The sequence below is a fragment of the Macadamia integrifolia genome, chromosome 6 (genome assembly GCF_013358625.1).
Source record: "Macadamia integrifolia cultivar HAES 741 chromosome 6, SCU_Mint_v3, whole genome shotgun sequence".
NCBI classification, from domain to species: domain Eukaryota; kingdom Viridiplantae; phylum Streptophyta; class Magnoliopsida; order Proteales; family Proteaceae; genus Macadamia; species Macadamia integrifolia.
The window spans coordinates 38,717,356-38,741,657 of record NC_056562.1 but is presented as its reverse complement, the minus strand read 5'-3'; the positions used below and the strand labels follow the sequence as shown (position 1 = coordinate 38,741,657).

Below are 24,302 nucleotides of genomic sequence, written 5' to 3'. Positions count from 1 at the left end.
ATCTCTCCCATGTCACGCCTTTTCTTTCTTTTTCTAATCCCTGTTAAATCTTTCACTCCCATTATCTCTTTTTTTTCCAAAAGAGAAAGGGACTCCCTCTCTCTATTTGCGGCAACTTCATCTCAGTGCAACGACTCTATCTCATTCCCACAACTATTTCTCACTACCGAATCTCTCTCCCATATACACACCTCGTCCCTCTCACGCCCCCATCTCACTCATGATTCTCTCTTTTCACGCTTTCCTAGCTCACCATTCTGGCTCTGTTTCTCCTTCTTTTTGGATTGCACCTAGCTTCTGGACGATTTCTTTTAAACAACACTGCGTAGAGATCATCACCATCGCACCAAAGCTCTATTACCACCATTGCAACCGTTACATTCCCTCACCTGCTTTTTGTGTCTCAATGGAAGAACACCATCATTGCTAGCCTTCTTCAGTTAGCCCCATGAGCGGCTAAGTTCCCTTTATCTTTAAGTGTAGATGAACCTTTGATAATTGTTATTTAATTTTTTATTTAAGCATATTCGATTGTTTGATGTTGAGACTCCATCCCTTTGTGGATGATTTTTATTGAAATATTTAGTTTAGAGAATGTTCTTCTGTGATCCATATTTTCATTCAAGCGATAGTTTTTATTGAAATGTTGGTTGTACCGATGATAGCCTTTAACTGATCGAGCGTACTAAGCATATGCAAAAGACGATAGTGCTCGGCAAGATATGTTATACCTAAAATGAACTGGAATTATCATTCTGTGGTTGCATTAGGCTTATAGTTAAATAATCGAATTCCCATTAACATGATTATTTAATTCTGTCACCTACTTCGGTTCACTAAAACTACAAGTCTAATGTAACTACAAAATAATACTTTTGGTTCATTCTAGGTATAACCTATCTTGCGGAGCTCTAGCGTCTTTCGCGTACGTTTAACACACTTAGTTCGGTCAGTTAAAGGCTATCATCGGTACAACCAAAATTTTGATAAAATTATTGTTTGAAAAAAAATATGAATCACAGAAGCATATTCTGTAAACTAAATACTTCAATTAAAATCATCCAAAAAGGGATGGAGTCTCAATATTAAACAATCAAGTATGCTTAAACTAAAAATTAAATGACAATTATCAACGGTTTATCTACACCTAAAGACAAATGGAACTTAGTTGCTAATTAGGCTAAACTGAAGAAGGGCAGCAACGACGGCGTTCTTCCATTGATACCCGAAATGCAGGTGAGGGAATGTAGCGGCTGCAACGGTGGTAATGGTGGTAATGGAGCCTTGGTGCGATGGTGATGATTTCTATGCAATGTCGTCTAAGAGAAATCGTCCAGAACCCAGGTGCAATCCAAGAAGAACCAGAGCCAGAACAATGAGAGCTAGGAGAGAAGCATGAGTGAGATGGGGGTGCGTGAGGGACGAGGCGTGTATATGTGATAGAAAATTGGGAGAGAGGTTCGGTGGTGAGAGATAGTTATGAGATAGAGTCGTTGGGCTGAGATGAAGTTACCGCAAATAGAGAGAGTTGTGGCATGAGTGGGAGAGAGAGAGAGATTGGAAAAGAGAGATATCGTGGGAGTGAGAGATTTAATAGGGGAGAGATTAGAAAAAGAAAGAAAAGGCATGAGATGGGAGAGATTTTAGGGATAGATGAGAAAAAGAGAGGGTGTGAGATGGATTAGGAGAAAACAATGAGAGGGAGAATTGTGGAGGGTTTCTGGGAGAAAAAGAAGAGAGAATCTATTTTATTTTGGACAAGGAGAGATTTTAGGAAACAAAAAAGGAGAGAGATATTTTAGGGGAGAGATGGCAGCTGCTAATCTCCTCCTTTTCTTCCTTCCTTCCTTCTGCGCAACACCCTATTTAGGTTGTAATTCCTGATATGCCTTTAGTGTAGAGTTTTTCTCTTCCTCCTTTTACACTTGTTTCTGTGTTGAATCATCTCCGTTAATTTAGCATCAATTACGCGCACATCCCTTGAAACCCTGCAAACATAGGAAATCATAATGTGTAGTCAAATTAATCATGTATATTCAACTGAAATCAAGTAATTAAATGACATTCTCTATGTATAATTATGGCATGATCAAGCATGCGCTCTTAACAAGTATGAAAATGATGGAAAATAAATCAGAGACATGCTCTTCATGCGGCAGCTGGGGATATCCACTGCTGGGTTCTTGTCATATGCATTGAGGATATAAGGTATGTTGAGTATTTTTAAATAGCTATTTCAAAACAGTTGTGCAATATCAAATTATCTTTTGCTTCCTCCCCCCGCTATCACAACAAAATTTAAGAGCTCTGGACTGCTTCTCCTGTGAGAAAAATGTGTTTGTGGGAATGCCATATGCTGTCAAAAAGGTCTAATTGGTCTAGATTGTTGATAGGCCTTACACTGGGGAGTTTGAAGGCGAAAATTCCCAGAGGAAGCTAGCCTTGCTAGATCCACTTCTGCCAACTGGAAAGATCCCACATGTATTCTTAGGCAATGCAGTTAATATGATCAACCCTGACAAACAGATTTGCACATAAGGACAGCTCCAGGGCCCGGTTTGCGTGAAACCTTATGATATCTACTTTTTGGCAAACTCATTCTATGAAAAAGGGGCAGACATGAAGCAGGATCACTACTATGGAAAGCATGGGGCATTTTCTCTTGATGGTGGGATTATGAAAAGGCAATGGTATCGCTTTCTCTTTGTTACTCGTTATATTCAGAAATTCAGAATTTTTTCACTGTAAACTTCATTCAAACATGTGTTCATGAAACTTTCTTGAGTAATCCATGATCATTGAGCAGTTTTGTTGTGAATTCTTGTGCATAGACAGGATGTAATTGACCAATAATTCAAGAAAATGTAGCTACAGATTCTAGATCTAAGAAGTTTGTGGCTCCAGTGCAGTTTGCCAAAGATGAATTCGTTGAAAGCTTGCCATTTTTTGTGGTTGGGGGTGTGGGAGGGCTGTAACTTTGCATCTGTGATTTGGTGTTTTCTGCCACATAAGTGAGAGAAATCATATGATATATCATATATGTTTTTTTTTTTCAAATATATAGGTACAGTTACTATCAATCAGCTTCAAAATCCAGACACATCTACCTGGGTGAGTTTTCTATTTTATTCAGGGAACCAGATGTATGCTTTCCCGCCATCATTTCAGAAGTTTCAATAGATTTTACATGGTAAACCATGGAAATTATGAGGCAGATCGTAGATAAAAAGTTTGAATTAGCATCAACTGATGATGAATTAACAATAGAAAGGAGACCCCATATCAAAGCAGTAAAGAAATTCAAAAAGAAGAAAGAGTGGTAAAAAAACTAGTGGATTATAAGGAATCACTTGTAAGGAGATTCCAGTTAGAGTGGTATGAAAAAATAACTGATGGATTACAAGGAACCACTGGTAAAGGGAATTCCATTTAAGAGTACAATGGTATGAAAAACTAATGGATTAGAAGGAATCACTGGTAAGGGGATTCCAGGTAAGAGTACAAGTCCAACATAAAGGAAGAGGACTAGGGATTCTTGTCTTTATTTATTTATTTATATATTTTTTCTTTAAGAAACAGAAAAGCTAACTAAGCGTTAATAATACCCAAAACATTGTCTTTAGTCTGTTTTGTTTTGCTTTTTTTATTGAAAATAAAAAACTACAAGCTTCAGTCATTTACCAAAACTGGCAGCGGTTAATCTACCGTTTGCCAACGTGGCTTTCACTATGGAAACAACGTGAGATACCTATTCTGACTGAGGTGGTAACTTACATGAAACATCCTTCATAGATTTATACATAGACAAAAATAGTGAGGCCGTGCTTAGTGGCCATAAAAAGTTGTTTAAATCAAAAGAGAGCTTCTGAATGATCTCTGAGTTGGTCCATATTTCCGTCAGTTTCTTCCTTTCCCTTGTTGCAGATTGTGCTCCAAGTAGAAGAGTCTTGGCACCTCCTTCAAAAGGGTTTCTCGTCATTAAACAGTCCTTAATTAGTAGATTTTCCTTAATTTCATTAAACAGTCCTACAGCCCAACTCATTGGATTCTCCTCAGGTCTTGATATTATGGCACAGATCAAAATATTGCATTCCTGCAGATTACTCGGATTCTGAGTAAGCTAAAGTTGATGTACTTGGTCTCCGATGATGTGTGCCTGTGACGGCCCGGGATTCAAAGTTAAATGTATCCATTGGAAGGCAGGTTTTATTATTTTGTAAGGGTTCAGTTTTTCCTTCGTTAAAATTATACTATTCCTATGGTACCAAATATAATAGCATAAGATAATGGAAAGGGTGAAGAAATATTCCCGATCATTGTAATGAGCAAAATTTGACTTAAAAAAAATACATAATAATGGATGGCCGTGGTATTCAGACCCAAAGGGTAAGCTGTCCAAATACATTTAGAAAACTCGCATGAGATGAATAAATGCCAAACGGTTTTCATTTTGGAGTTGCATAGAACGCAGATGTGCTCTAATGGAAACCCATTTGCCTAGTATATCCTTTGTTGGCAGTCCGTCATGGACGATTCTCCATAATAATATCTTAAATTTTGGATAAATATGTATTTTCCGGAAGAAGTGCCACCAATGTGAGCAAGAGATGTGAACATGAACACCTGTTGGAGAATTTAAAAGTATTAGTAGGTACTTAATAATTTTGCGACCAACTTGGCTGTAAGGGTTCCTCACTCTGAAAAATTGCACCGCCACCGATTCTATTTTGTTGATGGTTTTGTAGTGGTTGTACGGAGACTTCGTAGATGGTTGCCATTGTACTTCAATGGTCAATGGTCACATAACCAAACAAACACCAGCTGAAGAACATTTTTACACATGTTAGCTACTCTATTACAACTCCAGTTGTCCTCAAACTTCCCTCCTCTCTATTCCCTCCTAACCTGGCTTGGCCCATCAAACTTCCAGCAGTCCATAGGAGGGTTTGGATCCGCTCCCCACATGGGGTGTCCCACATCTCATCGAGGGTCTAGATCTGTCCCCACCATCCCCATGTGGAGAGCGGATCTGGACTTTACATGAAATAGCACATTACCCTTCATTCCTTCTCATCTGTGGCTTAGATTTGTGCTTGTACGCTGAGAACCCCAGAGACTTGAGTAGGGATTTTGATCCTCTCCTGTGTGGAAGAGAGCCCAGCCACATCTGATGGGTGGGGAGCACCCCGGACATCCATCCCAAGGGAGGGCTCCCAGCTATTGCATGTGCCATAGATTTCCTCTTGAATGGGAGAGGATCCAAATCTGACCTGCAAGTTGTCATGGGTGGGTATGATCTTAACTGCATTTCTTTATTGAACATTTCTACAATGAAGAAATAGGAAATTACATGACAAAACAAAGTGCAATAGAACGCTTCCCACAAGGGCAGGTATATGCCTACAGGCACAGCCAATGAGAGGATGTGTGTTAGCATCTTCAACGCATGTCCATGCATGTGTACCAATACCTGAAACATAACTTACATTAAAAAAAAAATATCTTACTTTTATTCTCCCAACACTGAGTGGGAAATAGATGGTTTATATTTTTAAAACACATAAAAATAAATGACTCATATTATCTTTTAAGTTTTGGAAACATCACCTTACGTTTTTATGGATAAACTACCTTAACATATAATAATTTTGAACAAGAGAACATTACTTGCTAGTACAAGTATGTGACTAATGAGAGGACGCACATAAGCATCTTCAACACTGGAGTAATATGATTTTTTCACACTTATTGTGTTTAAGCATAGAAACACATAAGCACCTACTAGAAACTCAATCAATGGGGGGCCTAAAAATGAGAGAGGTATTGAGGTCATTTTCTAAGGGGAAGGAGAGAGTGACATATGCTAGGCATCCCATTAGTGCGCCATTATTTTTGCAAGTTTTATTTTACTATTTAGATCCAAAAGGTTTCTATTAAAGCATTTATTTTTAGGGCAAGAGATCTCTATCAGTGCGAGTAGGTGCATCTGTCTGTGTGGGATTTTTCATTTTTTTTTTGGCATTTTCCCGTGTTTAGGGCGGATCCATGCAACCAGGTAATATTCTTTTTTCTTAAAAAAAACTAGGGTTAGGGCATAATTAAGCCGATTTTAGCCGATTCAAATCCGAATCCCAATCACCGATTTTGATACCAATGTTTTTGAGGAAGCAGATCGGATTTAATTGAATAGTCTGCGACTGATCCTGATTCGCTCCGTTGATTTCCGGACGATTTTCGAGGGTTCAGGCGATTCTTGCCGGATTCCGGCTGGAATTGGATTTGAATCCGGATTCCGTCTACTCTTGAACGGATGAAGTTACACTAGCACTCTCGGTGAGTGCGAAGGAAGCAATTTAGATTCGCCATGTGGTTTCGCATAACACTTTTTTAGAAGTTCCAATTACGTGGAAAAGGCGTTTTAATTTTTGGGTTTTTCCATTCGCTGCTGCATTCGTCAATTTGAAGGACAACCATCCTGTCGTTGGCAATCTCTGATTCTACTTCACAAATCACAATTTACTATCAATCCTCTATTTACTTTCATAAGAACCTTTTATAAATCCCAAATTTGTGGGCAAAGCCCAAAACTGCCATTTGTTTTATGACTTGTAATCTCTGTAGCAATCCGGCGAAGAATTTGTGAACCTCCACCGCTTGCTGCCTGAAGTTCTCAAATTCCGGCGAAGGGGGGAAGGAGGAAAGGAAGAGAAGAAATACAGAGGGAGAAAGAGAGGCGGAGCAGAGGGCGCTTTCGTGTCTTCTCATCATCTCCGCCATGTTTCAGACTAACCACCAGGTTTTTATCCACGTACTCTTGACCTTTTGTGCTTCCGGGAGAGAAAAAGAAGAACAACAAAAAAAATCTAGGGTTTCCCTTCTCTTCTTGCTCTTGCATTGTTGGAATTCTCTTTCTCTCCCGTGATTTCATTCTTTTTCTTCTTTGGGGGTCTAAATTCTGTTCGAAATATGAAGTAACATGCGTGTTTTGAGACTAATTGGTCGGTTGGTTCAGCTGCTTCTGGTTATGCGTAATGAGACGCCATTCTTTTCTAGTTGTGTAAATTGAACTGGGTTTTGATGAAATGCTGGTAGAACTGGGGGAGCATTGACCACAGGATTAGTTCAGCATAATTTGGAACTCCAGTCAATTCCCAGACGTGGGAAGTTCTAAAGGAGTTGAACTTCGGTGCTGTACTTCTGACCTGGATAGTTTCACCATCTCCGGTAGAGAACGGTGTAATGAGTAAGTGGGGGTTGGGGAATTTAACAGTTCTTGAAGTGCCGATAGACATCAACATATCAAATTGAACTGGACAATGTATTCAAGATCCAGATGATTTCTCTCTGCCGCTACCCCTGACCTTACTTGGGACTTCTAAGCGTTTGATGAAGGCATCTTTCATGCTTGCCCTGGAAAGTGGAAACCCGCACGTGTCCCTTCCCATTTGGAGTTGGTCCTCTCACAGACATGCAATCACATAATCTTGCATGGTCACCGACTCAACTCCGGGCATATGGCCCTACACCCTTTATCTCAGTCCAGACTTTTTTAATCCATTTGCTTTCATTTTGTAAATAATAGGTTTTTTGTTTATTGTGTTAAATTTGCATGAGCTGTATGCTCACATAGTAGAGTGCCTTACCCAAAAAAAAAAAAAAAATAGTAAAGAGTGGCATTTGTTATCTCCTTATTGATCTTCTTTGCACTGATACTTTCCAGTACTTTTGGTATTTTTTCAGCTCTTGATTTCTCCAAGAGCATTAGCTACCCGAGAATCATCAGGGTTCAATCCTGTGGATCAGAATGATCCCTGTCTTATAGCTGAGAGTGAAGCACAAAGGGAAGAATTCCGGAAGGTCGAGTTTGTTGTAACCAAATCCAAGGTTAGTCCAGTCCTAATTCTGGAACTTCCATGGAGGTTCTGTTCTCTAATGCATATATCAGGAAAGTATCATCATGCGGGTTTTAATTTACTCAAACCCATGTTAACTATCTCGTTCTTCGATAGAGTTACTGCCATTCGAATAGGTGCAGTTTAACCAGAACTAATGTCTCATTGATTTGACTCATACAGAAACTTCAGGATGATCTACAAAATTTAGGGCTAAGAATCAAACACCACGAGGAGAGTTTTACCTTTTTGAAGAACTGCATAAACAACTTAGATGAATCAATTCTTGACATCGAAGGTATTTTTTTTTTTAGGAACTCCATATAGAACATTAATATTTAGATGCTTCAGCACCAAGTATTCGTCTACTAACATCATTAATTTGTCAGTCTCTCTGGGAAAATACTATTCATCGCGTGAAGCCAAGACTGAAAGTGAAAATAATAACCACTGTCAGACTGAGGAGGACACAATTGAGCAGATACTGCAGCAGGAGAAATCTGCAGCTGGCATACTATACCAGTTGAAAACTCGTCATGGGACTCAGGCACCAAATCTAGCATCAACAAAGGATGTGTTGGGTATTGTAGCTACACTGGGCAAAGTAGATAATGATAACCTTAGCAGGTTAGTTTCTGGTCCACAAATTTTTTTTCTCTATATTATTCCAAGGTGTGGAGTAGCACAATACTCATGGCTATGCTGCATGTTAGTTGTTGTGTGACTGGTGAAATAATCGTTTTTTGTTCAACGTACTCTTAAGTGTCCCTGATGCAGTAACATTATCTTGGCTGGAGCAGCATGACCTGATCTGGAAACACGGATTGAGATGAATGAGTCCCAAAACTGTTTTTGGTCCAATTGTCACTCCTTCCATGTAATTAGATTTATATTGCTTCGATGGGCCCATACTGACCCCATTATCATGGTTTTGGACCTCAGGGTTGAATCAGTCCCCCACCCCCCCCCCCCCCCAAAAAAAAAAAAAGAAGAAAAAAAGAGGAGGTTTCACCCAGCATGTAAGTGGCCTCATTGATGTAGAGAGTAGACCTTACGAACTTTTTTTGGGGGTGGGTAATCTTGAAGAAAGTTCAGTAAATTACACAATGTTAAACAATGAGAACAATGGTGGCTATCATTTGATTTTTCAGATGGTCGCTGTAGCCTAGGAAATCTGTTTTTTTTAAGTGAAGGTGGCCCACTGATTGGATGCTTTATACTCCGTCCAAAAAAAAAAAGTTGGCTGCTTTATCAGTGAGGTGGTTCATGGTGTAAAGGGGAACTAATGAAAAGAGGAGCATTATGCAATGCCATGTTTTGCTAATTGTTGACGTTTCACTCCATTCTAACATTGATTGATTCACAGACTTCTGTCAGAGTATTTAGGTATGGAGACTATGCTGGCAATTGTATGCAAGACATATGAAGGCGTTAAAGCTCTGGAGTTGTATGACAGGGAAGGTGGGATCAATAAGAACGCTGGTATTCATGGAATTGGATCAACAATTGGAAGGCCCATGGATGGCCGATATCTAGTAATTTGTCTTGAAAATTTAAGGCAAGAATCACATATTCCCCATGTTTGCTAATATGACTATCAGCATTCTAAATTTGCTTTTCTGTGCAGGCCATATGCTGGTGAGTTTATAGCTGATGACCCGCAAAGAACGATTTCTCTTCTGAAGCCAAGATTGCCAAATGGGGAGTGTCCAGCTGGGTTTCTTGGCTTTGCTGTGAATATGATCAATTTGGACAGTCCAAACTTACCTTTTCTCACAGCTAGTGGACATGGCCTTAGGGAGACTCTATTCTACAGCCTTTTCTCACGGTTGCAAGTATATAGAACGAGAGCAGAAATGGTAGATGCTACCCCTTTTATTAGTGATGGTGCTGTCTCATTGGATGGTGGAATCATTAGGAGTAATGGGATCTTTTCCCTAGGCAATAGGTAGTCCGCAAGTTCCATATAACCTTATGAAAATCCATTTGCATTCAAGTTTTCTTTGTTGTGTTGTGTGCATCTCTTGGAAAATAATTTATTGGTATGACTTATTCTTCTCTTGGAAAATGATTTATTGGTACAACTTGGTTCCTTGAGATCAAAATTCCTATGGTTTATGTTTCCTATGTACTCAAAAATGAGTGAGTAGTAATTGTCTACTGCAACTAATGAACAGTTAATGTTTTATTTCCTCCAGAAATGCCTAAAAGTTTACGTAAAACATAATAGTTATGTCCCAGTCAACTAATCAGCTTTTCATTCCACTGCTATTCCAATTGCTTATGATGACTTTGTAGGGTTATACAGAAAAGAAGTAAATCACATGGTTAATTTTCCCCTTGTAAAACTCTTGTCACATGTTACAACTTACAAGCACTAGCTGCGGCTTGATACTGAGGCAATAACAGTGGGAAAAAGAAAATGGAAATCAGGAGCTGACTAGTTCCAGAGTTTTTGCTAGAAGCTGCCCCAATGTTTGAAAATTACCTGCAGCCACCTTGTTTTGAGTTTGGAATGCAATAGATGTTGGCAAAATGTCCCAACTATAACTAACTTTATGGATTGTGGAAGTTGGCATGCCCCCTCTCATGTATCAATGAATTAAAAATGAATGAGAGAGAGAGATTCTTCATTGTAGAGTCCATTTTATGTGTTACGAAAATTAAATAGAACCAAACTGCAGTGTATGATTTGGTCTGGGCATTCCTTTCATGGTTTGGTTTGATTGCTAGTTCGATAAAGTTTGTTTTCTGTGGAACATCTTCTGATAATGAACTTTATCTTCTTTAAGGAAAGACATAGAGGTGAGATTCCCTATAAGCTCTGGAACAGCAAATCTTCCCCTGAATTACATGCAAGCTGAGGAGAATAAGATCAAGGAAATGAAATGGGAGAAAGAGAGACTTCTTGAAGATATGCAAAGAGAGCAGGCATTATTGAGTCAAATGAAGGGAAAATATGAATTAAAAAAGCAAGAATTCGTCAAGTTTCTGGCTGAAAGCTCACATGGTACATTTCAGGTACAGCCTTGGCATATTTCTTCTAAAATAAACTGAAATTATTGTGCCTTTTCTTTTGTTTCTTCTAACAATAAACTGAAATTTGCTGTGTTCTTTTATGGGTTAGTGATCATATAGTGATTTTTTCTCCGTTGTTGCATGTCTCTTGATTAAGGGTTTTTGGTTTCTCTCTTTCGCCTGTTCTCTAATTATTTCGCAATAAATCCATCATTGACCCACAAAAAAAGAAGGGGGTGGAACAAGAAAAATGTGGGTATAAAATGAACCCCTTTTTTTTTTATGCTCAGTTTGATATTTTAAATAAACTGCAATTGTGGTTACAGTTTTGTATGTACCATGAGAAAGCCTTTTTGGTTGCATTGTTGAAGCTTTTATAGTATTGAACTCTCTCTACATGCATATGCACTTTTACGAATATAAAAGTTGATTTGGTGCTTATGAATGAGAGGAAATATCAAATCAGAAAGACAACAGGAAAAAGGGTAAAGGGAGGGTGGAAAATGAAAATGAAAATGAACTTATTTCTAATATGCAACATTTGGGCTCCTTTTGGGGGAGGGGGAAGAAAAGAAATAACACAATTGCTAAAGTGCCCTCCTTTCTGAGGAATGTTCGTTTTTGGGGAACTTGAAGAATGCCTTCTTTGTTTTATGTCTTCCTTAGGAGAGTGACTCTAGAGCTTGGTTTGGAATTAAATCCTTCAGAATGAAGTTGATGTGGGATTATCAAACTTCATGAATATGATACAATTGCTAAAATGGAAAATTTTGTGGAAAATAGTACTTTTGGATGCACAGAATTTATATCAAGAAAAAGAGATGCACAGTTGCTGTTAAAAAATGAGAAATGGAAGAACCAAATCAATTCAGCAGAAAGCACAACAAGAATTTGGTGGGAACTATAGGGCTAAACAAGTGGGAAATGGTTGGAAGGAAATGACTTCTTTTTTGGGGGTGGGGGAGGGGGAGGGGGAGGTGATGTGGAACCCGGGTCACAAAATTACCCTACTGGGTTCGCTTATGGGCCCACCCAAGATATTAAAGGTTCAATTTGCAAGAGTAACGACACTGATCTATGAACAGTATCAAATCTTGAATTCTTGCTAGCGGGAAAGAAACTGAGGTATAGTTGCGGAACTTACTCTCACCACAGAAGGGCTTCAGGGTTTTAGTTGTCTCAAGGGAAGGGATATTACACCTAGAATCCAAGAAGATATGATAGAGAGGGATCGCACAGAAGAAAAAGGGAGGGGGGTTTGCACACGTGTTGATTACATCCATAAATTAGAAAGCCTAAAAAAAGGCGTACCCAATGCATGAAGCTCCCGCCATTGCGGAATCTGGGGAGGGTCATAACGTTTGCTGCCTTAACCCCGCTTCGCATAGAGGTTGTTTCCTGACTCAAACCTGTGAGCATTTGGTCACAATGGAGCCCACTAATCTTTCTTAGTTCTCAAAACCCAGTATGTTAAACTGCAGATCTTTATCATAACCTCTAATAGTTTGACCCTTAAAGGACTAAAATAAGGCATCCCACTGAATAACTAATCAGGATGGAACTTCGGACATGAAATGGAAAGTTTTTTGCCCAAGAAAAGGTCCTTGATCATACTTAACAACTCTTTTGTCCATTAAAATACTATTATCTACATGCTTGATGACCAAAATGTATAGCATCTTTCTGTTATCCATCAGGATCTTTATATTATTTGATGAGTGTGTCCTGATTTCTGATCTGTTACCATGAGCAGAACCAAGTTCCAGTTGGAAGAGATAAAAGCATCCCTAGATGAACTTGCTAATTGAGAAAACTAAAAGCTGGATTGGGAGCTTCAAGATTTTTTTTCCTTGGTTGATTCTACTTCAATTACAGTCAGTGTAATTGTTTTCTGGTCACTTCAAGGAACAGTTTGTCGAAGAATGAATGACCAGAGAGGAAGGCCCTTGTATCTTGATGTGAAAACAATGAAATTCATCCTTCTTGAGTCCTTTGCCTTCCTGGGCTCACTTGTACATGCAAAAAGACAAATTTCTCGTTAGTGGGGATAACTAATGGAGCAGCATTTTTTTTACATGTCTCTGAAGTATCTATTGATTGTTTGCATCTTTCGTGGCTGGAGAAATCTTGAATGTTACTTCGTTTTTGAATGGGTTTTAAGGTATATGTTCCCCTTTTGTGCTGCCTGATCATGGTATATGGTATTGTAGTGTTAAAGTTGATGAAGTCCGGGAAGTATATAGAGCATTTTTTTGCCAACCTCACCCGTAATGGCACGCAGAATGATGATATTGAACCACAGATGGGTGGGTCACACAGAGAAACAGAAGGTTTCTCTTTCCTCTCTCCTGTTTTGAGTCTGGCTGGTCCGGGCTGGAGAAGATCTAAATCCAGGTCACACAGGGGGATCATCTTGATCAAAATACGTGCAAGAGCCTTGTCCTGGTCCTGGGCTAAGTATTACCCAGTCTACTCGGATTGCAACAGTTCTATGGTTCTGAATTCTATCCATGGTACCAAACTATACCGAATAAAGTCAGTCAGCCAACCTTATTGAGATCCTATTCGGTTAATCGATAATAGCTCTTTGAAAGAATGGTATATACCTTAAAGAAATTGTTTTGGCCTTGCCTAGTAGTAAAACAGGTTTTGGTAGTATTACCCGAATTTGAACTACAGTTGAACATCAAAGAAGGGATCAAGACCCTACCAGATTATTGATCAGGTACTAAATTGACCCAAACCCCATCAACTGAAACAATAGACAGGTTTGCCATTCAACATTGATGCAAAGATTTGGACCACTAGGCTGAAAATAAGAGGGGTGCACCCGAAGAACATTTTTTTACATCAACGCTCATTGATTTGTAAACATGATTATTTAATGTACTTGATTAAATTTGTCAGATTAAGTCTTTGTTCTCTTTTACAAATCAAAGGGATTAAAATTAATTAAATATAAAATGTTAATAAAAATTAATTACCCAATTATGTTAAAAAGTAATAAATACAAAATTTTCATACTGATTTGATTTCACTTGCAGAAATATGAACCAGAGCAGGATTTTATAAGCATATGCCAAAGGAGTTACAACCTGAAGAGCATCCTACAGTTAGATTACAAGATAATATTTCTCAACCAGGCCGACCAAAACTACACCCCCACAACAGAAGACGAAGAGGGCAAACAAAATCCTTCCAAGGTGCAAAACATCCATGATCCAGTTGAAACATCACTGCCATTTTTAGGACCTTGGTTAAATGTATGAACTCCGAAATCCACAGATCACCTTAGCCTGGACTCCATCTTTTCGATGGCTTCCTCTATTGCAGGCACAGCCTTACTGAAAGCTGACCATTGCTCAGCTGTCAAACTGATTCCTGTGGATACAACAGAAAGTTTATCATTATAATTCAACTATAATAAGCAGCCAATATTCCTAATGAAGAGCAAAGATATACAAAACTCTGAAAATAGTTAAACAGTTCAAAATGAGATGCCCCTGCACACACACTGGTGGTGTGCAAAAGGCTCGATCCAACAAGAATATCCTAACCACCAATTAGAGGGCCTCTTTCAGACCTAGGATGTCTACCTTGATCCTCTGACATACATTGGAAGGGTATTGTCCAGATCGAATTACCAGAACACCTTTAATAAAGGCCTCTTTATTTTCAACTGAATTTAAATCAAACAGGCAACAGGCATATATGGGCATCAAATAAGATACCAAACACCAAGTCCAGGCACCTCTTGGTGCACGACAGTAACCAGACGATTAAGCCAACCACCAAACAGACAGATTTTGGCAGACTATTGATAGGATAGTAAACGGAAAGAAATTCTCATATCATCAAGGGTTAATGTTTATCCACAAATAGAAATACATGAGGCATCAGCAATCCAGCAGATAGAGCATGCTGGAATGTGCATAAATCTGAAGAACATAATAGCCTCTTTAACCAAAAAGGTGTAGAAATCTTACAACAAAGTTCAACGATACGATAAAGAAAAGAAAAAATCCTATAAGAAAATACTAAGAAAAAACGCAGAATTCCAAATTTTAGCAAGTGATAGTAACAAATAGATTAAAGTGATGCAATCTAAAGACACCTAAGTAGGTCCAACTGATATACCAGCTCATGAATAAGCACTGAAAGTTGATAATCGAGAGGCAGCTCAATAAAAATGAAACAAGAATCCAATTGCTCTAACACCATAGAAGAAACATATCTTGCCCACAACTACAGTTGAGCAGATTATCCAACAAGTTTACTAAGTACTGATACATGTCCAAGGCTCAAAATTTGTCTTCACCCACTTACGTAACCCCTGCATGCTTATGCCAACCACTTCGGGCTCGAAAAATAAACCAATAGCAATAATAAAACCACTTGTCACAAAGACTTGAAAAAGTGAATTCTGCCTCAGACTGGGACCGAAGTGAACTACAGAAAATCAAATTTGCAGGATACCCCCTGAAAAGGGTTCATGTTATGACATTTCAACAAATGCCACTAGGGGAAAGATTTCCAATTACAAACTCATGTATTACTGGAAAAATTAACAATGAAACCAAGGAAATGCTGAAGTATACAAGCCAATTGATCGCAGCAAACACCAAAGGAAAAAAAAAGGGAAAGTGCAAGTGATAATAGTAGTAGTGCCTAGTCATGGCAGAATAACTACCTTTTGAGGAAGGAAGTTGCTTCCCGTCTCTCTCGTAGTATTCCCTTATCGACACCAAGGTCTTCCCTCTAAAATCTTGAATCGTAACCCTTCTCTTGTTCGATAGCTGTAAGGAGGTAGCACCCCATTAGAGAAATCACCAACTAATCCAAGAGCTAACTACGGTTTCCAACAAATCCAAGAGCTAACTAGGGTTTACGAGTTCTTTCTCCTTATCTAATGCTGCCAAAAGCAATTGAAAGGAAAATGAAATGTTGATGTTCCCCTCACACTACACAAACTAACTAGGGTTTTGATAACTTGAAATGCAAAATTAGCATTTATGATTTTGCAGTAAAGCACAACTTACCCTGCAAATAATGAGATCACCATCATCATCGTACTCTTTGGCAGCGATGGCGGACTTCTTCTTCTCCTCCTCTCCACCTTCGCCGTCTTCTTCTTCTTCTTCGATCTCTTTCTTTTCTTCATCCACAACAGCGCCAGTCACCTGTTGCTCCTGCTGCTCCTTAGACAGCAAAAACGACTCGACAACATTTCTGACAAAACGCTTTGGTTCCGGACCTGAGAGATCGACCCCAAGCTTCTCCGCAGCCATGGTTCTAACCTTGAACTCGGTCATCTCGTTCATGTCCGTGTTTCTTAAAATCTCGAGCACCGTCTCTTCCACTTCCCGTTGTGTTGCTGGTTCCATGTATCTCGTAAATATCAAAACAACGCCGACAAGGATGCCTTTTCCGGTAATCGAGTTTCTGTCCTTTCGGATCCCTTTTATAGTAATAGCATTCACTCAAGAGTGAAGACTGACTCGACTGTAACTATATTCTACCAAAAACACAAAGGAAACATTCATGAGAGAGTTATTTCTGGGTCAGCCCATTACCTAACGGACCGACCAAAATTGAACGGTTTAACTCGGATTGAACCAGATCCTTATCATTTTGATTTCAGGATGGGGTTCTATGAGACAGGTAGAAATCAAAGTGAAACAAAGACTGATCGAATTTACCGTAGAAGAAGGATGGAGCTCTTCTACGGCACACAGCAGAGGTGGCAATGTACATCCGAAGGCTTGGAGCATCTAAAAGCATACACCCACATGTTGGGTCCATAGTCCATAACCAGGTGTTTCAGACCATCGAATTTACACTGCCACGCCGTAGAGGAGCAGGATCCTTATCCCTCAACGAGAGTCTAACCAAAGGATGTAAGGTAGAGAAAATACAATGGATATTTACTTTTTCATTTTTCTTTGTAGAACAATGAGTATTTACAGAAGAAACTCAAATGTGAAAGAAAATAAAGGCAGAACAAATAGAAACAACCGATGGCCTAATAACAAAGGCCATTATATATGTATATGGGTTATATATTTTTCTAACTTTTTTATATATTTACGCGAACATATTTTGGTGCTCCGCCTCCTAACCAATGTGCATTACAGAGTAGTGATGGTGAACCATGTACCACTGCCCGTTGTGGAACTCATACAAATTGGTGACATTAAATAACCCAATTTCCATGTCCGCGTAGGCTTTCATTGTGACCCAAGCCATGTCTGTCAGCACCCGAACACGCACATCCCGAATCTGAACATCAGCCCCTGCCCAATTGAACACAAGCTGCCAACTCTCCATAACTGCATCATACCTGTAGAAAAAGCCATAAACAGATTAATCCAGACGCTCAACCCCACCATCCTCTCTCTTGTTAAAATGATAAGAACATGACTTCTTCTATATAATTCAGTCCAATGCAATAAAAAAGAGTTTAGATTAGCATGGATCACCTTCCTAGTGCCACAAGAGTTGAAATGGCTTGAAAAAGCCTCCAATTAATTCCCCTTTTTGGACTTTTTAGACTACAGAACTCAGAATGGAGATCCCCCCCCCCAACCCCAAAAAAAAATCAACGACAACAATAACAACATTCAAAACCTTATCCCAAATTGATGGGCCGGCTACATGGAGATACTAAGCAAGGATGAGCACGAGGATCCATGCAAAAAGATTGACGATTTATGACTAATTAAAATAAGCGCCGACTGTCAACCTGACGCACCACTACAAATCAAAATGTTCAAATCAAACCAGGGGTTAATAAGGGGCCAACATATTGTCCATCAACTGGAGTTTTCCAATCAAACTGAAGGCCTAAAACATGATTTTTCATCTAGTGCCTGATAAAAATTTATAATAAAAGCTTCCATAGCAATGGCAAAAAGGAAAGTTTCATCAAAACCAATAATAAAAAGGAAAGGCAGATTGATTTATTACTCAGAAAAGATAGGCTACAGCTACCACAAGCTATTATGGACTCCATTCATCCAAATCAAAATCATGGCTGAAGAGTAACACTTTCTTATCCAACATCTGCACATCAATCCACTGCAAAGCATGTATTTTCTGCATGTGCACAAGTGCAACCCCTGCACACACGCGATTGTTACAAAAATAAACCCAAAATTCCTTCATAATCCTCCAAATATGACTCCCTTGGCTTATTGAATTTTATGCCTTCCTGACCATCCTATGAAAGAAATTTAATTGTTAGCTTCCTTCAACTATCCAATTCCAGATTTCTGCCCCAAGGATTTCTTCAATTGTATCCATTTGAAAAGAGTATCCTTCACTACTCACCTAGGCGAATGAGTCCTCTTCCAAACCAACTAGGTTGGTCACAGAAAAAATTATATCTAGGATGCCAGTCTGCTTCTGTCTTTTCATAGACAATCATCAGCTGTACTTATACCAATCTTGCCACCAAAAGATATATATATATATATATATATACTTGCAATTAATCATGTTGTCACCATATGTATCGTTTGTTGTCTACAGACCTATTCGTGGCAAGTGCCATAAGCATGGCCAATTAAACCTCTTGTATACGTCGGCTTTTCAAAACCCCACTTAATCAGTTATTGTCCTTTTTAATTGAAGAGCATAATACCAATATTAGTGATGAAAGAAAAGAACAAAGCCCAATGGTTCAATGCAATGAGAACAGAGACAGAAAAAGAACAATTACAAGCACCTACCCCTCCTCACTCTTGGGAAGTTCACAACAAAGTTACTCTTAAGTCTCCAACTGAACAAGATATTCATGGCAAAACTGAGAGATCTAGCCTCGGAAAGGAGATAAAATAGCTGCAAGGGTCCCAAGTTGAAAAGGATAACCAGCCAACCACCAAAGTCTAGTGAAGTGCCACCTTAAATTCCAGCAGGGATTAAGGGATGAGACTTCTTGGCAACAATTTCCCGAAATAGTCCCAAGGAATGGCTTTACTTTCTCAATCTCCTTTTATTCACTTTCTATTCCTGCATAAGCCTTTTTATCTTCACGGGTTTATAACTATCTCCTCTCAAAGGTACCCAAGGTGGAAATATTATCCCAAATTAGATTATTTCACCACATACTTTTTTTACTGGAGACTTAAATTTAATATTGTTCACACTGCTAGGCATTTCATTATATAAAAAACAACAGTAAGTTGCCATTTTAAAGCCATAGGCTTATACAAGTTCAGGCAGCAATTCAATTGGACATCTTAAATATTATTTCTTCATTCCATCTTTTGATAATCCTCAAAACTCCAAAAAGATATGACAAGCACAAAGGAGTATTCTAAAATGAGAGAACAAAGTAATCTTCCATAATTGGCAGTAATCATAATCCAAGGGAAATATAGATCCAATATCAATAACTGTCCTCATAGGGACTATTTCCAGTATGTGAGCATACTTTCAGCAAATGGTAAGTGAGTGAAAAGCTAAGTAGCAAGACTACCATGTTTCAACAATCAAATAAACCTGGAACAGACTAGTATCAGATGTGTAATTATCAAAAGAGAGGGGAGTAGTATCAGATGCTTTCCTATTCTTCAACCAAATCTCCTGACTTTCCTTGAAAAGCCAGAATGTTAAAACATAAACAGTATTCAGGTAAAAAATATCACTATTTCTACTGCAATAAGACAGGTATCTCCAACCATTAATTCCCTAAAGCCCATTCAAGATCTCTAGCCAAGTTAAACAGCAAGTAAAAATCTACTATGGTTTTCAATGACAGATAGATCTTAGTATGGTAGAAAGTATTTGGGATAACACTACAGAACAGAACCTGGAAGGATCATACCCCGTGAAGAACTCCCCAGAGCTATGGATGCACTTCACGTAATCAGCATTAAGCCAGACACGACTCATCGCTGTAAGTGACCTTTCTCTGATGATACTATAGAACTCTTCATTGACATTCACAACAGCTCTTGTAGCTGCATAATATGCCTTCCACCCATTAAGTGGTGTAATGTCGTCTTGTTCCACAGTGAAGTCCTAAAAAAACGTGGTCAAAAACTAAATTACAAATCTTATATACACTCAATGAATCCAAAGCTTATTCAAGAAATTTCTGCCATCTGATGATATTAATATAAAAATTACAGAGACTTATATATGTTAACCTCATAATTTAAGTGGTGGTTCAGTATGGGAAATTAGGTAATAAGCATTATTCATACAACAATTGTTAGACCAATACTTTGCCAGAATATGAATGAGTTGTTCCAATCATTGGAAAGCCAACGAGCAAATTCCACTAAACTCCACAAAACCTTATCCCAACTATTTTACATACTTAAAAATTTCCGACATTGTGCAAACTACTGACCGGCCATAATCCAAAGTTGTGTTGTTGTACCCACCACAAGTCAATAACTACAGTTTGGGGCCTCTATGCGGCCTATATTAAGAGAGAAGTGCAGGGGAAGGGGAATTGCCTTCATAGAACTTCGGGAGAGGGAAGCACCATCAAAGCAAGGACTCAGTAGTTTGGAGTTTAGTGAGGAAGTAGCAGAATCAAGACTTACGAACGAAAGAATATTGAACAACTCAACAATCTAAACGGAGTTAGGATTCCAAGCTTTTATAAAATTAGACCATTAGTTAGAAGTATTACAAGTCTCCACACACCTTGTGATAAAGAGCTTTCCAGGCATTATCATCATTGGCAGCCTTCCTCATGGATGAATTCGTCATCGAAAGACGGCAGAGGCTCGGATAATCCAAATAACTAAGCGCATGGGTTGTGATCTCCGGTACTAAGAGCTCCATCATTGAAGACCCGGACTGAAGCTCAGCCACTACAGGAGCTCTCTCGTGCATATCTCCGACACTACCGTTGGCGTAAGGAGCAGGTGAAAGAGTATAATCAGTACCTTCACCACTCCAACCACAATAACAGCTACAACCACAGGCCTTCTTCAACGAATTCTCGGTACTGTAGACGACTCCGTCAGATTCCCACCGTTTCACCCTCAAGAGAATGGTCAAGGGAGACAATCGAACCGCCCACAGAGCGCACAAGCAACATAATGCAGTAATAGCCGCTACTATATAGAAGGAAAAGTATGGAAACCGCCAGAGAAAAGAGAAATGCTATCCATCTACAAGACATCAAAACCTGGAAAGGAGAAGACGAGGAGTCATAGATAAGAGGTCTCGGAAGGTTTTGATGAGGAAACTAGGGTTTTAGAAGTTATTGCCATTTTCGTCTTGTTATTCTTGTTTCAGGGATGGAAGGTAAAGTGGTGTTTTCGAGCACGGAACTGCGTAACCGCTCTTTTATCAGTTTTTTCGCAATTCTGAAGAGAGGGAAAGATGGGAATGAGGCGTTGTTAAGTTGTAACTTATTTCGGATTAAATTACCCAAAAAATTAAGAGAAAAAAAGGTTTTTCTTGATGTAACCAGACTTTGTTACACGGAGTACAGCACTAAGATTTACCCATCGGAGTAAATATGACGTAGATTAATAGTTAATACAACACCATAGCCGCAACAGCGCAGTAAAACAGTGCAGTATAACTGCTGACTGTGCAAAGCCTTATCCTGAACCCTCCTCTCTCTCTTTTTTTCCCACAGAAAAAGACAAAATTCTCCCTCTCCTTAGTCCCCACATCACGCGCACCCGTTCGGAGAGAACCCGATCCGCGAACCGGCACCATCGAACACAACCCGGAAACCTTGTTGTTGTATATTGCCGACAATCGATAACCCACCGCTTGTTCCCGCAAAAGCGAAGCAGAAGGTAGCGTTACTATCTACCGGTATCAGGTAATTCGCCGCCGGCAATGCCAGATTGGCTCCACCCCCGAAATGCATCACCACCGTTGGCACCTTTACCACCGACTTCCCAGAAAGATCGTAACACGTGTCGAACAACGAGAATCCAGGCGCACTCTTCAACTGTGCTCCCGCGCGGAACGCGTCACGGAGCGCTATGTAAGCTGGGCGAGTCAACCGAGTCACAGAAGTGCCGGAATCGATGATAACCCCACCGTTCCCAGCCGCGTCAAGCCTGAACATGGAGGCTGATATACCCGGCACCAGCACTCCGCCTACACTGATTCCGGTGAGTTCAATGTAGTAGAACGTGTCGAGCTTGGGATTCGTAAGCATAGGCGTGAATACGGCCGATCTTGGCACGGACGATTCCCCAAAAACAGCGGACGAGGGCTTGGACGACTGGCGATCGACTAGGCAATACGAAAATTTCCGACCGAAACGACGCCCAGTCTGAGAAGGGAAAGACAGTCCCCCTCTACCGAGACCAAATAACCCGGCAGCACCGACGAACAGTCCTTCGTTATCATGGCCGCATCCGAACGCTACATTTCCCACCTTAGTCCCTCGAAAGGTTAGTACCTCGGTCGAGAATTCACCGATGGTGAAAGATCCGTCGCCGTAGGAGACCTGGTAGAGGCACAACCGCTGCTGGCTACAACCCGACGCATCAAGTCTCCTGCAGAGCGGCGACGAACAGGGTACAGCAGCAAAAGAGCCAGATTTCTTAGGATCGAAGACGGGATCGGCCTGGTTGTAACATTTACGGCAAGGCGCACATTGGATCCAAACGATATCGCTGCCAGTGTCAAGCACCATGTAGAGGTATCTGGGAGGAGTGCCTATACCTAACCTAGTGAAGTACTCTCCGCTCCCTTGAGATAGCCCGGAAATGATGGAGCTGCTGAAGTCCTTTGGGGGAACGCGGGTGGCATTTCTCGAACCAGCTGCCATGGTCGTCAGGGTTTCAACCCTAGCCACATCCCTCTCCAACCTCAGCTCAAAGAGGGCTTCAGGTGTTGCATTGAAGGCTAGAACGTCTCTATGTTCTAAGCGTACACTTAGAGTGGTTTCAATGCTAGTTTCGGCATTTTCAAGTTCGGATAAGGTTGAAGATTCGCTCCATGAGAGATCGTTGTTGTGGGTAGCAGGCCTCGGAAGAGTACCCAATACCAGGTTTTGGTACTCAAGCGGTTTTGCAGAACCGCCTGAGAGGCAAACGACAAGGAGGAAGAAGGAAAATGTAATTACTCTCACTTTTCCTTCCATGGAGGGAGAGTTAAGGAAACCCTGGGTCGTTCTAAGCAGCAAACGAGACTACATACAGACTTATAAGAGGGAGACCAGAAGTAATGGGGAATGGAGTGTGAACACAGTTCTCTCTCTCTCTCTCAGTTCTCTCTCTCTCTCTCTCTCTCTCTCCTCAACCACTCCGTGACTCCGTCTGTGCTTTACCTTTCTTCCTTTATTACTCTTTTTCCAGTGTAGGAAATGTTTCCACAGGACACGACTCCCAAGCAAAGGTCCCAACTCCCAACCAAGCATGCAATTTCTATATGAGCTGGTGTTTTTTACCTGTGTACACTTTATGCTGCCATGAAGTAGCTAGTTTGGCGTTTTATAGGAAGACTATGGTCTGGATGAGAAATTTCATGCCCAAAAATTGATTCAAATACCTTCCCGCCGTTCAGTCAATTGGTCCCTAGTGATATTAGGGTGTAGATCATGGAGTCTCGAACTCGAGACCCTCCAGCACCAAACTGAATTTTAGGGTACCAATTCGTAAGGTGATGAATTAACTTCGGGAGGTGCTTCTTTATTATTGTTTGGAACTTGGAAGTTGGATGTGGCCCCACTCCCTACCGCAGTTGTCAGTTGCGCTATAATATTAGCACCGTTGGAATTAATTTTCCGTATCAGTATTGATCACTGATCAGTGTTAATACTGCGGTTCTGTTTGGTTGCAAGAGAAACTAAAAAAGAAGTTATAGAAAAAGAAAATTATTTATAAAAATTAAAGAAAAAAAATCAATTTTGATATAAGTTTATAGTGTATAGATATTGTTAGATCAAACACCATGAAATACGAAAAATAAAGAGACAATAGATACGTATGACACAGAGATTTAATGAGGTTCACACACCAGGGTGGTGTGCTACGTCCTCGGGTGAAGAAGAAGATGTTTCACTATACAGAATAGAGATTATACTTAAGTAGCAGCGAGAAAACTCTCCCTGAAACCCTAACTCGAAAAACTCTCAAAATACAATGACTTTCTCAACAAGCAACAATACATTATATATACTCTTAAGTCATGGGCTGACTCATCAGGTCATGGTTGATCCTGTCAAACCATACTGCAGGGGCTACGTCCCTGCACCCTTATACGAGATCAGTGATGGACTCAGGGTTTGAGCCTATCGACCCAACCCCTCTACTTCCATCACAGATCTCAGAAAACTTTTTATTCAGGTCGCCACCAAAATATATCAAAGTGGATCAATCTTCAAAACGGATCAAGAATTCGAGACAAATTCAACATATGTTTTTTCCATAACCCTTTACAATCTGATTATATGGA

General features: G+C 39.9%; 4 protein-coding genes across 8 annotated transcripts; 1 reads left to right on the top strand and 3 right to left on the bottom strand.

Moving 5' to 3' along the window:
* The first annotated feature begins 5,924 nt into the window (after nucleotides 1-5,924).
* On the top strand, nucleotides 5,925-12,986 carry LOC122082748 (protein DEFECTIVE IN MERISTEM SILENCING 3-like). 4 transcript variants are annotated; one of them, XM_042650507.1, is made up of 9 exons: nucleotides 5,925-6,055; nucleotides 6,622-6,796; nucleotides 7,741-7,884; nucleotides 8,076-8,190; nucleotides 8,282-8,519; nucleotides 9,259-9,450; nucleotides 9,520-9,840; nucleotides 10,685-10,913; nucleotides 12,664-12,986. In XM_042650507.1, the coding sequence occupies exons 2-9, from the start codon at nucleotides 6,776-6,778 to the stop codon at nucleotides 12,703-12,705; spliced, it is 1,302 nt and encodes a 433-aa protein (XP_042506441.1). In that variant the 5' UTR covers nucleotides 5,925-6,055; nucleotides 6,622-6,775; the 3' UTR covers nucleotides 12,706-12,986. The 4 variants fall into 4 exon arrangements, with proteins under 4 accessions (XP_042506441.1, XP_042506446.1, XP_042506445.1 ...); XM_042650508.1 differs by lacking the exon at nucleotides 5,925-6,055 and adding an exon at nucleotides 6,100-6,333; XM_042650511.1 differs by lacking the exon at nucleotides 5,925-6,055 and having other exon boundaries at nucleotides 6,097-6,796; nucleotides 9,349-9,450.
* Nucleotides 12,987-13,948: 962 nt separating this feature from the next.
* LOC122081309 (RNA polymerase II transcriptional coactivator KELP-like) lies at nucleotides 13,949-16,423 on the bottom strand. Its single transcript, XM_042648376.1, has 3 exons — nucleotides 15,950-16,423; nucleotides 15,601-15,706; nucleotides 13,949-14,291 (listed from the first exon to the last, which is right to left on the bottom strand). The coding sequence occupies exons 1-3, from the start codon at nucleotides 16,292-16,294 to the stop codon at nucleotides 14,197-14,199; spliced, it is 546 nt and encodes a 181-aa protein (XP_042504310.1). The 5' UTR covers nucleotides 16,295-16,423; the 3' UTR covers nucleotides 13,949-14,196.
* A 390-nt stretch (nucleotides 16,424-16,813) lies between these two features.
* On the bottom strand, nucleotides 16,814-21,181 carry LOC122081308 (F-box protein SKIP8-like). 2 transcript variants are annotated; one of them, XM_042648374.1, is made up of 3 exons: nucleotides 20,571-21,181; nucleotides 19,723-19,934; nucleotides 16,814-17,250 (listed from the first exon to the last, which is right to left on the bottom strand). In XM_042648374.1, the coding sequence occupies exons 1-3, from the start codon at nucleotides 20,760-20,762 to the stop codon at nucleotides 17,025-17,027; spliced, it is 630 nt and encodes a 209-aa protein (XP_042504308.1). In that variant the 5' UTR covers nucleotides 20,763-21,181; the 3' UTR covers nucleotides 16,814-17,024. The 2 variants fall into 2 exon arrangements, with proteins under 2 accessions (XP_042504308.1, XP_042504309.1); XM_042648375.1 differs by having other exon boundaries at nucleotides 19,738-19,934.
* Nucleotides 21,182-21,313: 132 nt separating this feature from the next.
* On the bottom strand, nucleotides 21,314-23,200 carry LOC122081307 (aspartyl protease family protein 2). Its single transcript, XM_042648373.1, has one exon. It carries the CDS (start codon nucleotides 22,987-22,989, stop codon nucleotides 21,556-21,558), a length of 1,434 nt encoding a protein of 477 aa, XP_042504307.1. The 5' UTR covers nucleotides 22,990-23,200; the 3' UTR covers nucleotides 21,314-21,555.
* Between the last annotated feature and the right edge of the window lie 1,102 nt (nucleotides 23,201-24,302).